This window comes from Anthonomus grandis, chromosome 8 (assembly GCF_022605725.1).
Source record: "Anthonomus grandis grandis chromosome 8, icAntGran1.3, whole genome shotgun sequence".
Classification (NCBI taxonomy): Eukaryota; Metazoa; Arthropoda; class Insecta; order Coleoptera; family Curculionidae; genus Anthonomus; species Anthonomus grandis.
The window spans coordinates 228,589-243,665 of record NC_065553.1 but is presented as its reverse complement, the minus strand read 5'-3'; the positions used below and the strand labels follow the sequence as shown (position 1 = coordinate 243,665).

The 15,077-nt window shown below is 33.0% G+C and overlaps 2 protein-coding genes across 3 annotated transcripts in view; both read left to right on the top strand.

The window, feature by feature from the left end:
* The window catches only part of LOC126739512 (prolactin-releasing peptide receptor-like), a 211,830-nt gene that overhangs the window by 188,991 nt on the left and 7,762 nt on the right, over positions 1-15,077 (top strand). The window lies entirely within an intron of this gene.
* On the top strand, positions 5,426-10,693 carry LOC126739751 (uncharacterized). The gene has a single exon (XM_050445550.1). The coding sequence runs from the start codon at positions 5,426-5,428 to the stop codon at positions 10,691-10,693; it is 5,268 nt and encodes a 1,755-aa protein (XP_050301507.1).

Below are 15,077 nucleotides of genomic sequence, written 5' to 3'. Positions count from 1 at the left end.
ATGTTGAGTAACACTCAACATTACAGCAATATGTGGATGATTCCTAACTATATCTTTTGTTTTCACGCCAAAATCTTCCTATAGCTCAATTTCAATTTAACCAGGATTTAAAAAGTTAATAATAATTTTTTACAACTTAAAATTAAATGCTTCCAAATTTTATACAATAATACTGGGTTGTGGCAAAAGTGCTTTTGAGGTTTCTTCCAATTTTCGTGCAGAGATTCGAAATGTTCAGCTACCAGTAGTCAATGAGGTCAAAAATCTGGGTGTCCATTTTGACAGTGGTATTACATTTCAAACTCATATCAAAAATAAACTTAAAATTTCATATATACACCTAAAAATACTATATGGTCTAAAATTATTTACCAACTAATACTAAATATTATTTATGTAATTCTCCCTTTGCTGGATTACTGTAATGTTTTGTATTCCAATTCTTGACTAAAACTCCAAAACTTCTATATGCGTTTTGCATTCAAAATACCATTTAGGCATCATATTACTCCCTATTTAAATAACAATTTTATTTTGAATATAAAAAATCGTAGAAAATGCCACATGTACACCTTTATTTATAACATTTTAAAAACTGCAGAGCCTCTATATTTAGTAAATAATTTTAAAAATCATCTTCATATGTATTACACTAGATTTATAAATTTATTTAGAGTCCTACAGCATAAAAACACAAATTTTCAAAAATCTTTTGTTTTTGTAGCCTCTTAATTTTGGAATAAATTTCCTGAGCATGTTAAACAATTTTGAATTGAAGTATTAAAAAAATATATTCAAAATTATCTCCTTGAAAAACATTTGAAATAAATACAATTAAGGTGTTAAAAACCATGAAAATGGATTTATAAATTTTTTTATAGGGCTTTGGTATCCGCTCGCCTCCTTCTAAAATTTCTTCACATGTAGCATTTGTGCACATGCCAGGTTTTCCTTTGCAACCCTTGCGCGTCTACCTACTTCCCTCTGGTATTTCTTTTAGTGCTAAAAAAAAAAAAAAATTAATTTGTATTAAGAAAAGTACTTATATTATCCAGGTTAATAGTTATTATTATTCTTTGTTTTTATTTTTCTTTTTTAAAAACAGGGCCTTGCTATATAAGTTTGCACCTATGCTAACTGTTTCATAATCGAGGCATGGTCCTATTTATCATAATGGTTTATTTATTGTAAATTGATAATTATGTTTGTAATTTTATTGATAAATAAATTTATTTTGAATTTGAATTTGATATAAAGCGAACTTTATACTTATCCTTTTCCAAGAACGATTTTTGGCAAAAATCACACTTTAACTCGGCCACTTTAAAATTGAGTCTAATTTTTAATGACATAGCGATTGTAGTTTACCCGGAATATTTTAGGAAAAACACGAAGAAGTAAGCACGGGTAAAATATGCCCAGTGAAATCGAATAGATCCTAAGGTCAAAGTTTATTAAATTTAAAGTTTATTTAAACAGGAGCTATTTTTTTTAATTTAGCGAATACTAGCATATACTATCATGTCCCGTTAATGTAATGCGGGGTCAAACTAAATCAAAACAAAGCATTAATATCAGCAAAATCGACAAGCCAAAACACGGCTACTTAATATTAAATTTTATTGAGCACAATTATCATCAATAGAATTAAAATTAAAGATCAAATTAATATCTAACAAGGATCATTTAAATTAAATAAATAGTTAATAAGATTCGTAGATTCAAAATATGCTACATGCTACTAAGAGTTCCAAGCGTCGACCTGAGAAACGTTTGTTGATAACTCTTGATCTACAATACAATATATAGCCTTTCAGCGGTCGCGCCCATTTTCAAAAAAGTAGTGGTCACTGCGGACATTAGAAGGCAGTGGCGTTTACCTCTTACCATGCGACTCTTGTCCAACCAAATATGCTGGTTAAACCGGCAGAAATTTCAAAATAAAAATTAAAGAACATTTAAATTCTCAGAAGTCGCCTAATGATGAAGATCAGTCTTTGGATTACATCTAAGAGAAACAGGTCATTCATTTAATACAGACGACAATTTCAAAGTTTTGCACAATCTAAATAAAAGCATAAAATTTAATATATTAGAAAATCTAGAAATAGCGAAATTAGAAATAAATACACAAGTTAATTGTCTGAACGAACCTATTAACGCCCACTAACGAGAAGCGGCCAAAATTGTAAATTTATTTAAGTACTTTCCACATTGCTGTGAATTTACTGTTTTTTAAAATGTTTTATTAATCGCATTTAATCCTAGATATCCCTATTAGTAATAGTATTAAATATCTGTGTATAATATAGTACCCATGTAAATTTTTTTAAAAAACCAAAATCTGTTATTGTCTTGTAAATACGGTGTGATGACATGTTTTTAGATTGATGCATTGTCATGTTATGTGTGTGCCATTTTTTGACCTTTTTATGGATATTTTGTAATAATATCATGTAAGTTTTACTATGTTTTTAATTAATTTGTTAGTTTAATAACAACCTTTTATATTCTACTTACATAGTTTTTCCTTGACAATGGTTTAACAACTGAAATGCGTCAAGATTTTTAAAATAAAGATTGTGAAGTAAACTGGATCCTTCGTCTATTATTTTGCTTTGCATAATGGTACTTCACCCTGGAGAAATTTATGGTAATCCTAAATATAGGTGGTTCCATTTAAAAAAAAATCAAATTTTGTACCACGCTTTTTTGAGACACCCTATATCGACCAAATTCATTTTAAAAAATGGCCTCTCTAACTCATTAACATTTCTCTTATTAAAGTTTTTTTCCGATTCAAGTTTAAGCCGCAATCGAGCACCGCGATATTGAATGGACATTGGACATCCTATATACAGTGCTTTTCTTTGAAGTCCCCCCCCCCCCATTTATTTTTTGAACGGGTCAAAAAAAATTTTTGAAACTTGGCATAAGTAAATTGGTCTATAGATACTATTTTTCACTGTAAAATAGGTAGTTGTAAATTCCAAGATGGCGGCTGGGCGACATCTTGAGAAAAAATTTTAAATAGAAAGGGGGATCGTGTGGTACCTCATTTTAAAGGTCTCAATGAGTACTTTATAACCCTGAAATATTAGACCTATATCTTAACTCGTTTCAAAATGGCGGCCTATTAAAAAAGTATTTTTTTTATTTTAACGTTTTACATTTTTATGATTTTTGAATAGGTAAAAACCAGTGTACGAAAATAAATGCGTCACTATTTTATTTTGACATAAAAACGACAGTTCTAAATGTCAAAATAACACATAAGCGCTATCTTGAATAAATGTATTAAATAGAAATCTTGTGTTACCTCATTTAAAAGGTTTTATTGAGTACTTTTAATATTTATTACATGGACTCGGTGGACTCCGTTTTGACCTGTCAAAAAGTAACAGCCAAAAAAAAGACACTGTTGCGATTGTATTAACGTTTTTAATAATAATATACAAATAATTTATAATTTTTGAATTTTGGATTTAAAGATTAACTTTTTGGTTTCTAAAGACTTACTGAACCGCCCTCGTATGTCACATTTCACGTTAAAGGTTATTGAACATTATTTAGACATTCCAAAAACCAAATAGCTATTAAAAAAACTCGAAAAAAAATTTTAAGATATTTTTCCTTAACTGGTAAATTACTATAGAAGAGTCATCAGCCGCCATCTTGGAATTTACAACTACCTATTTTACAGTGAAAAATAGTATCTATAGACCAATTTACTTATGCCAAGTTTCAAAAATTTTTTTTGACCCGTTCAAAAAATAAATGGGGGGGGACTTCAAAGAAAAGCACTGTATAACTATAATTACATAAAATATTATGAGTACTTACTATATTTTAAAATATGAAATAACCTGATTTATTTAATTCTAAATATTATTATAGAACTTAAAGACTCTCTATTATTATGCTACACTTCTCACTGAGTGCGTTAAGTTACCGTCGAAGAGTGCCCAGAAGGTCAATTGGAATCCTGTTAGATAGACCTCGTGGAATGTGTATCTTGTATTTTTTATTTATATACTGCATCTTACTTTTCATTCTGTTACTCGGTTGCCTTTAATATTCTTCCAATAGTACCTCGTTAAGTTGCAATTTAATTTATAATTTTTTGCTTTCATGGTTGCATATTGTTTTTATTATTTTTAATATTAATATTATTCATAATAACTTTCAACAAACTCGTATAATCAAATTCTTCATAAAAGTTATTTTTTATAAAATAAATAACCAGCACTACAGCTAATTGAATTTCGTTTGAATGGCGGCCAAATTTTATTCCATGAAATTTAATTCAAAAAACAATAATTTCCATCATAATATAAAATATGCTGCCTTCAATGTATTTATATAAATTCATGTAGAAAACAAAACAATAAGGCCCGCTTCTATATTTCTACATTTCACCTAAAAAAAATAATATTTGTAAATTAATAAATTCTCCAAAAACTCCGCGCGCCTTTTTTGCATATTATTTTTTTGTTAATTAAGTTTTGTTTGTTTTTGTAAAATATATTTGTTCAGTTCAGTTTGTGGTTGACGAGCACTATTTTTTTATATACTTTGTCCTTAGTGCGGGCCTGTGCTGTGCGTGACGCAAGAAACAAAATATCGGTTCCCGCCCGCCTTGTTTTTAGCACTTGCTTCTTGACTTTAGAATCGCCCGTAACTCTATGTCGGGGCTTTTTGTAATTTGTCGTTTTTAAGTTGTTCATGACAATTAAATTATTAAAGTTACCAGTATTTCATTCTATACAGTCCACTCACACGGAAACATGGTCCTTTCGAACGGGATAATAAACAATTTTGAACAATAAGTCATGAAGTAAATATTCCTAATTTCTACAAGTAAAATTCGGTAGCCATATTAGGCACGACGCAAATAAAGTAAAGCAGTAGTTCAGTCAATTATCGCATCAGTGAATCGAGGTTTTCGCGGCGGCTTGAGCTGGACAATTGTATCGTCGCGAGTGTTGATGGATGCAGAGACCTTGAAGCGGTGATGTATTACATTTGCATGGTTTATTTGAAGCGAATATTATTTTAATCCCGTTACCCATATTCATTGATTTTTCCGATATTAAATGCACTGTCTTGGTTGGGTGGTGCGTTTGGGAGTCATAATTTAATAGCAAATGTTTAATTTTAATCCAGATATTTATTGATTTTTGGTACCTAGTACTTATTCAGTTACTCAGTTATTATTGGCCTAGTCCACATTCAGGAATAAAAAATAAATATCTAGTTAAAATGCAGGTTTAAGTAGGTATATAATAGCACGGTTTATACCCATAGCATTACGTTATTCATTGCAGGCATAGACGTTTGTTGTTAAGAAGTAAAGTCATATTCAGATGCGTACTTAGTAAAATTTTATATAATAAAAAAAATAAAAAGGAAATCATTATATAAAATGACTGATTCAGGGGATAATAGTGAAGTAAAACATTTAATTAAAAAGCGAGGTACCCTCAAAACTAAATTAACCCTTTTTGAAAAGTTTGTTGATGCATTTGAGATCTTACATTTAAATAGATCTACCACACCAGTGGAGCATTGTAAAATTCTAGAACTTGAAAATCGAATTAATGACATTGAAACGTTAATTAATAGTTTTGAGGAACTCCAAAATGACATTGATTGTCTTGTTGATGAACAGGCAGCACAATTAGTCGAGAGGGAAGAATTTTCGAATAGGTATTTTACAACTATTTCACGGGCAAAGGCGTTTCAAGCTGAATACGATTCAAATAATGCGGATCCAAGTGGATCAAGCTCTGTCAGATCGGGTTCCGTTATCGGCCGCATAAATACAGTTTCAGAAGGCGTTAAGTTGCCAGAAATTAAATTGCCAAAGTTTGACGGTACCTATGAGACATGGATGGAGTTTAGGGACATGTTCGAATCGTTAATTCATTCCAATATAAATATTAGTAATATTCAGAAATTGCATTATTTGCGGGCATCCTTAACTGGATCTGCACCTGTCGTTATACAAGCGTTGGATTTTAGCGCTAATAGTTATGACATGGCTTGGAACACATTGTGTGAAAGATTCAATAATAAAAATTTATTGATACAGAATCATTTAAAAGCAATATTTAACATGGAAAGCATTGTCATGGTTACTGCTGCTAGGGTTCGTTACATATATGAAAATTTGTACAAGCATTTAAATAGTCTTAAGCAACTAGGTGAACCTATTGAATCTTGGGACACGTTACTTATTTACATTGTTTCGAGTAAGCTCGATAAAAGTACGGCCCAAGAATGGGAAAAATACAAGTCAAATTGCGATGCGATTAATTTAAATTACTTTAAAGAATTTCTGAAAAGGCGCGCTAATCTGTTAGAAACCATTGAAACCACAGAGCAAAATAAGCGAGTCAACGAAAAACATAGCAATATTCGAGAAAATTCCAACAATACAGGTAATTACTCAAAAGGCAAAACATACAATTATTCCCGAGGATTAACCAGCGCGAATAAACCCTCTGATTCAAACAAAACAAAATTTGCGTGCTATAATTGCAAAAGGGATCATAGTCTTTTTTACTGCCCAGACTTCTTAAAACTAGGGACTTTTGATCGCGTAAACAAAATCAAGGAATTAAGTCTTTGTTTAAATTGCTTGAAGCGCAACCATCTGACAAAGGATTGCAATTGGTCTGGTTGTAAGATCTGCGGAGCAAAACACAATACAATTTTACATGATCATGGTAGGGACGATAGGGAAAAGGCTGGAACAATGTCGCATTTGTGTAAAGAAAGCGGCATAAGCGAAAATGAAACCTCAGAAATTACCAATGCAAGCTTTACTAATTGCGGTATAGCAACAACTCAGCAAGCAGTATTATCCACAGCCAAGGTGAAAGCATTTGGTAAAGACAAGAGTTTTATAGTAGTCAGAGCATTGTTGGATTGCGGTTCGCAGTCAAGTTTCATCACAACAAATTTATGCGAAAAACTAAAATTAGAAAAAACAAGCACGAATTTGGCGGTTTCTGGTATAGGCGAAAAAATTTCATACGTTAAATATAGGTGCGACCTAAAAATTCAATCAGTAAATAGTGATCTTACGTTCAATATGTCATGTTTTGTTTTGGATAAAATAACTTCAGACTTACCTGAGACACCTATTGACATGCAAAAAATACAGATTCCTTTAAACATTGAGCTCGCTGACTCGGATTTTTATTCCCCTTCGCCTATCGACATTTTGTTAGGGGCAGACATTTTTTGGCAGATTTTAAGTGTGGGCCAGATTAATATTGGTTATCCTAGCCCTGTTTTACAAAACACCCACCTTGGCTGGGTGGTCGCTGGCGGATTTCAACCATCAAATAATGCAAAAATTCGTTGTAACTTTTCTAAAAATGTTGACATTCAGGAACAACTTTCCAAGTTTTGGGAAGTTGAAGAGATCGAAATAAAAAAAATATTTTCGGCTGAAGAGCAAGCATGTGAGGACAATTTTGTCACCAATGTATATACGAATAATGATGGTAGATACGTTGTATCATTACCTCTTAAAAAACCATCTGAAGCGTTAGGTAATTCTCGCGACTTAGCTTTCAAACGGTTTTTGTCATTGGAGCGCAAGCTTATGACTAATGATCGATTAAGAAAATTATACATAGATTTTCTAAAAATTTATGAGCAATTAGGACATATGTCTCAAGTAAAATTCGAAGACGACAAAAATATCGGTTATTTTATGCCTCATCATGGTGTATTAAAAAATTCGAGTGATACTACCAAATTACGTGTTGTTTTTAACGCGTCTAGTCCAAGCACCACCGGACTATCTTTGAATGACATTCAGATGGCTGGTCCAACTATCCAACAGGATTTATTATCCATTATTTTACGGTTTCGTACACGAAATATTGTCCTATCAAGTGATATAAAGATGATGTACCGCCAGATACTAATCAATCCCGAGCAACGTCATTTACAGAAAATATTTTGGCGTTCCGATCCCAATGAGGATGTTAAAATATTTGAATTAAATACGGTTACCTATGGTACTACTGCCGCTAGTTTTTTAGCCATACGTTGCCTTTTTGAGGTTGCAAATGAATGCGAACGCGATTTCCCCTTAATTGCTAATATAATTCGTAATGATATGTACGTTGATGATTTATTGACAACTGTAGATAATAGAGACGAGGCTGAGTATATATCTAATAATATTAATAGAATTTTACTTAAGCATGGATTTGAATTAAGAAAGTGGAATTCAAATGATCAGTATGTTATCCGTAACTTAGAATCCGAAAATAGGTTGGTAGAGTTTTATTCCAATAAGGCGCAGGAAAATTCAGTTTTAGGCTTAACTTGGAACAGCTCACTTGATATTTTAAAATATAATATTAATCAACCCAGCCTTTCGAAAAAACTAATAACCAAGCGTGTTATTCTTTCCAGTATCGCTACTACCTTCGATCCCTTAGGTCTGGTCAGCCCTTGTATTATTATAGCCAAGGTGCTTTTACAGAAATTATGGTGTGAAAATTTAGGCTGGGATCAACCGGTTCCTGATCATATAAGTAATTCTTGGTTAGAATGGTACTCGAATCTTGAAGCCATAAATAGTTTAAATATCGAACGGAAGGTTGTTTGTGAAAATCCAGTTAAAATCAGTTTACACGGTTTTGCTGATGCTTGTCAGACTAGTTACGGTGCGTGCGTATACGTTATATCTGAAAATAATTTAGGAGAGCGTTTTTCTAATTTACTATGCGCCAAATCAAAGGTAGCTCCAGTTAAACATCTAACAATGCCACGGTTAGAGCTATGTGCGGCACTAACACTGGCTCAGTTATTAGAAAAGGTGTTAAAATCATTAAATATTAAAATTGACCAAACATTTTGTTGGTCTGACTCCACTATAGTGATGGGATGGTTGCGCGCATCCCCACATTTATTAAAACCGTTTGTAGCCAATCGCGTGGCGGAAATTCAGAAGTTAACGGCTAACTTTGAGTGGAGACATGTACCATCTGGAGATAATGCAGCCGACATAGTTTCGAGAGGATTACCTCCTCAACAGCTGTGTTCTTCTCGTATGTGGTTTCATGGCCCCGATTGGCTAGACAAAGATATTATTCATTGGCCTAATAAACAGACCTCAGTAATCGATTTACCAGAAATTCGTACTACATTAACTTCCTCAGTAAGCAAAATAGAGTCCTACTCATTCGAGCGTTTTTCTGATTTTTTAAAATTAAAAAGGACTTTTGCTTGGGATCTAAGATTTTTAAAAAATTGTAAAAATAAGCCCGAAAACCGAATATTACTTCCGTACTTGACATTGGATGAACTTGAAAATAGTCTTTACTTTATAATTAGGATAGCTCAAAGGGAGTCCTTTCCGGAGGAATATCTTACTCTCACCAAAGGTAACGATTTGCCTTCTAATAGCCGTGTTTTAAGCTTGCACCCATTCATTGATAAGAACGGTTTAATAAGGGTAGGCGGCAGATTATCCAATTCAGACTTTTCATACTCAAAAAAGCATCCTTTGTTACTTTGCACTAAACATTATATTACTAAATTAATTTTTGAAAGCACCCATAAAAGATTATTTCATGCAGGGCCTCAGTACTTACTGTCTTCAATAAGAAACACCTTTTGGCCCATATCAGGTCGTAGTTATGCGCGAAAAATTGTAAAAGAATGCGTAACGTGTGCCAGATTTAGCGGTGCCAAAATTCAGCCGCTTATGGGTGATTTACCAGCGGTAAGAGTTCGGCCTTCAGGCCCATTTAGCGTTATAGGAGTTGACTATGCCGGACCTTTCTGGATGAAAGATAGGCGAGGTCGCGGTTGCAGACCAATTAAATGTTGGGTAGCCCTTTTTATTTGCTTCACGACCCGGGCTATACACTTAGAAATTGTCTTGTCTCTTAGTACCGATGACTTTATGCAATCCTTTTATCGTTTTATAAGCCGTCGTGGTAAGCCGGCCCAGGTATTCTCCGATAACGGAACCAACTTTGTCAGAGCTAATCGCGAAATGTTAGAATTGAGTGTTTTTTTTAAGACTCATAGCCTGGATATCATCGAAAAGGCTTCCCATTTAGATATTGATTGGCATTTCATCCCAGCCAATTCGCCACACTTTGGGGGTATTTGGGAAGCGGGGGTAAAGAGCTTAAAATATCATGTTAAGCGTACAATAGGCGAGCATAAGTTGTTTTTTTATGATTTTCAAACGTTACTTATTAGGATCGAGGCAGTGCTCAATTCTAGACCCCTTACTCCATTAACCACTGATCCCGACGATTTAACCTGTCTCTCTCCCTCCCACTTTTTAATTGGAAGACCAATGGAAACCATACCCGAATTACCAATCAGCGACATTAAAGAAAACAGACTCAGTCAATATCAACTTCTGCAAAAATTGTACGAGCACTTTTGGAGCAGATGGAGTCGCGAATACATCCATGAGTTGCAGCAAAGGCACAAATGGAAAAGGTCATCAGGAAACGTTGACATTGGACAGCTGGTCTTAATAAGGGATGAAAATCTACCGCCTACCAGATGGCGCTTGGGACGAGTTCTTAAGTTAATACCAGGCAAGGATGGTATTAACCGTGTTGCTTTTGTGAAGACGGCAGACAGTGAACTTTCTCGTGCGGTAACTAGACTTTGCCCACTTCCCATTGAAAGTTAACCCAGGACTTTCAAGGCCGGGGGCATGTTCAGTTCAGTTTGTGGTTGACGAGCACTATTTTTTTATATACTTTGTCCTTAGTGCGGGCCTGTGCTGTGCGTGACGCAAGAAACAAAATATCGGTTCCCGCCCGCCTTGTTTTTAGCACTTGCTTCTTGACTTTAGAATCGCCCGTAACTCTATGTCGGGGCTTTTTGTAATTTGTCGTTTTTAAGTTGTTCATGACAATTAAATTATTAAAGTTACCAGTATTTCATTCTATACAGTCCACTCACACGGAAACAATATTAATATATAAATGTTCATATATTCGTTGTGTGTATTTTTCATATTTTAATGAAAAATTATCATTCTGCATATTTGTCAAAGTGCCATGTTCTAAACTAATAATTTCCTTTAAACTAAAATTAAGATAACTTTAAAGTAACTTTGGATAACTCACTAAAGTTTCGTTCAGTTACAAGGGTTTAACTTGGAGGCGTATGTAGTAGCTAGAAGGCAAATTTAACGAATTTACTCAACTACGGTGTATAATCTTTTACTGTGAATAGTTTTAAACCTGAAAGCACACTTAAGCTAAAATTTTGAAAGAGATAACTTTTCCTTATCTCAATTCTTGGCATTAAAAAATTACATTATGCTTATTACTCTAAAGAGCATGTCTGGATCAAATCGCACATTACTACTATGTGACAAACTAAATAAAAATTCATTAACGATTTTAATTAAAAACAAAAAAAAAACGTCCGCAGTATTTATACAAGCTTTGATGTCCTTGTTAGCAAGAGCTGTACCGATTTCCTTCTTTGTAGACTCGTTTTAATTAAAAATCTGTTAGACACAGGTTGCGTATGTTTAATCCGATTTGCTCTACGATTAAAAATTCAACAAAAAAATTCTTTGATCTGAAAATTAAATTTAATAATAATATTTATTTACATATTAGGTATTAAAAGTCACTCGTTCGTAGCAAGGAAACTTTAATCTAAAACTATACGAGTAAAATAAAATATTGGATATTAAATAAAACAAGTAGTTTATACTAGACTCGTTTGTTTAAGAATTCGTATCCTACGTCGATTTGTATACAGAATAATTTTATAAAAGCCCAATTTTCATGGTGCCGAACGTAATAGCAGAATGTCAAAATGCTACCAAAATTTTAGCCAACATAATTTTAGGGTTCAAGATTACTATACAGGGTGTTCATTTGAAAACTTTCCACCACGGATTTATTGAAAACCTCTGTTTAAAAAAAAACGCCGAAATATGTCAAAAGGTTTGTCAAGGGGGACAACTTTCTAACCTAAAATTACTTCAGCCCCTTTCACCCATTGCCCCCCAGGGTCATCCCCTTAAAAATTTTAAATGGCAAGGGCTATCGAGTAATAGCTTGTTTAAAAGGTCTTTCGAAGTCTTTTATTTTGACGTTTGATTTTTTTAAATCGGTCGATTCGTTTTCGAGAAAATTAGAAAAATCTTTGTTTATCTTAATTTGTTCAGATAGAAAACAAGAACATGAATATATCAGTTTTTATTTCAATAAATGTTCAAAATGTTGCCCGTTTTTGGCCAAACATGATATAGGCGACGTTCAAACGATGCATTGACGAAGTTCATCCAAACTTTCAGGTTGGGGAGTAAACACAATAGATTTCAAATGACCCCATATAAAAAAGTCTAACGGCGTTATATCAGAAGATCTAGCAGGCCATTCTATAGACCCCCTTCACCCTATCCATTTAACTGGAAACTCGTCGTCTAGCCATTGCGGAACGGGGAGAACATAGTGAGAAGGAGCGCCGTCTTGCTGGAAATATATTTCAGCCTCATCAAGTATAGGGTTTCCATCATCATCGATTTGGTTTTCAATGGATTCACTGATAAACGGATTGATGGTATTTTCCAACATATCCAAATAAATGTCTCCATTTAAATTTTCGTTAAAAAATAATGGCCCAATCACTTTATTTCCTAAAATGCCTGCCCATACATTAATTTTTTGAGGGTACTGGGTATGCCCTTCTACAAATGCATGAGGATTTTCATTGCTCCAATATCTACAGTTATGCTTATTAACAAATCTGTTTAGATAAAATGTGCATTCATCGCTAAAGCAGATATTCTTTACATGAATAGTATTGTAACGAAATTCGGGAACACACTTTTATTGTCAACGTCAAAAAAAATACTAACCTAACTCGCCTTGACTGTCGTTTAATTGTTTCCAAGGTAAAAACTGACTAAACAATTAAAACTGAATGAATTGTCATGAAGCGCGTCCTTTTTAAAACCCGATGGAACAGTTTCGAAATGTTTAGAATTATCTTCATTGTTTTTGCCCAAAGAGACCAATAATTTTAGGAGAATACTGACAGTCAAAGCAAGCCAGTATACAAATTCTAGAAAATTAGAACTATAGGGATTTACAATAATATAACCTAGATTAGGGCCAAAATGGGGGTCTCGAACAAGATGAACTACTTAAAAATAAACACTATAGATAAAAATAATAAACCAAACGTAAGTAGAACCCTAAAGAAACCTTACGAATCAACTTTAACTACAGAATACTAATAAAATTGTACAAAAACTAGCAGAATAATTAACGTATTCACATTTTCATAATACTGCTCCCCTCTCAAGTTTGATCAAACATGAGACCACCTGAGTCATGATAGGGCGCTAGCCGGACGATGTTTACAATTTTCATCTTCGTTTTCGGATGTCGCTGGATACGGTACACCACGTCGTTGATTCTGGTGACCACATTGAATGGACCTTCCCAATCCTTCTTGAACTTTGGTGACTTGCCTTTCGTCCTCCATGGATTATATAACCAGACTTTATCCTCAGGATTAAAACCGGTAGAATTTGCCTTTATGTCATAACGTGATTTCATTCTCTTACTTTCTAGATGAAGTTTATTCCGTGCTTGTTCGTGAACAATTTGTAAACGCTCTTGTAAATGGTCGACGTACTCCTCAAGGGTTTCAGACTTATGGGGTCTTCCAGTAATAATGTCCAAAGGTAAACGATGTTCATCACCGTAGACAACTTTTGCCGGGCTTTTTCCAGTTGACTTGTGGATAGAAGAACGATATGCCAATAGGAATGGTTGGCAATGGAATGGCAGGTATCCCAGTCGGGATACCTGTATACTTAATACCATATTATTTTTTTTACAAATGATTTTTCATAAAAAATATTTTTTTACTATTTTGTATTGGAATAAATTAAACAGCAAACTGCAAATGTGGCAATGGCATTATACAACATTAATTTTGTGTGCATTCATAAATTATTGACAATTATTGGAATTAAAAATCCAACATTTTTTGAAAATTTTCTTAGTGTTTATTTGGTATGGACATCGAATTAAATCTAAGATTACACCCAGATTATTAAATTCTACTTCATATTCAAATAAATTATAAAAAAATAGTGGGCTTCAAATAACTTGTTACATGCTTAATAAATTACAGGCATTTATATTTGTCAACTGAAATCTAGAGCAAAAAAACAAAAATTCCACAAAACTGAATTTACAAAAAGTGGGACTTATTTCTTTAACAATTCATGTCCCACATCGATTTATATACAGTATATTTTTATAAAAGATGAGAAAAATAAAATATAAAATAAGATTTTGTTCGCTGCAGTATATCAGAAACTTTCTGTTCTCTACAACAAATAAATAGTAATTAGTTCTTTAAATTAAACAAAAATATTCCAATCAATCGATATTTCGTTTTCTAGAAAAATATATCTTGACATCACTTAAAAAGGTTTCCTGACTGAACCAAACTTACTTTTGCAGAGGAAACTCTTGTTGTTTTTTCCAGGAATATCAATTAATATTTTAATTTCAAATTGGCATATATTTTCAGGGAGTTTCATTTACAAATTTAAAGAAATTATTTTCCGATCCAGAAATATTTATTCAATTTCTATTTTTACTTTTTATTCCAGACGAATTTGTATTAAAAATTTTATTAACATCATTAATTTTTTACTTAAAAATGTTAAATACAAAAGGATGCTGAATCTGAATTTTCAAATAAACATGCCTAAAATAAAAAAGGAAATTGTTTTAAACGTCCTCGGATATAGGTATTTTTCGTATTTGACATGGATGGGATAAGATTTTTTAGAAGCCTAAAAAAAAGTTTTTTAATTGCCTTAATCACATTCTTATATAACTTCTTTTAAAATGTTCATTTCTTCCAGCTAACTTGACGCAATCAAACACAGTTATTTCGCAGAAAACCGTTTCTTATCCCGCTCATATTATGACCATTCTTTCCTATGAAAAAAACTCCGGTAGAAAACTCGGTCAGTCGTCTTGAATTCGGAGAAACGCTTGTTTTCAATTAAAACGAAA

What these genes read in the sequence shown, in the direction of transcription:
- LOC126739751 (XM_050445550.1), top strand. Translation starts at nt 5,426, where the DNA reads ATGACTGATTCAGGGGATAATAGTGAAGTAAAACATTTAATTAAAAAG.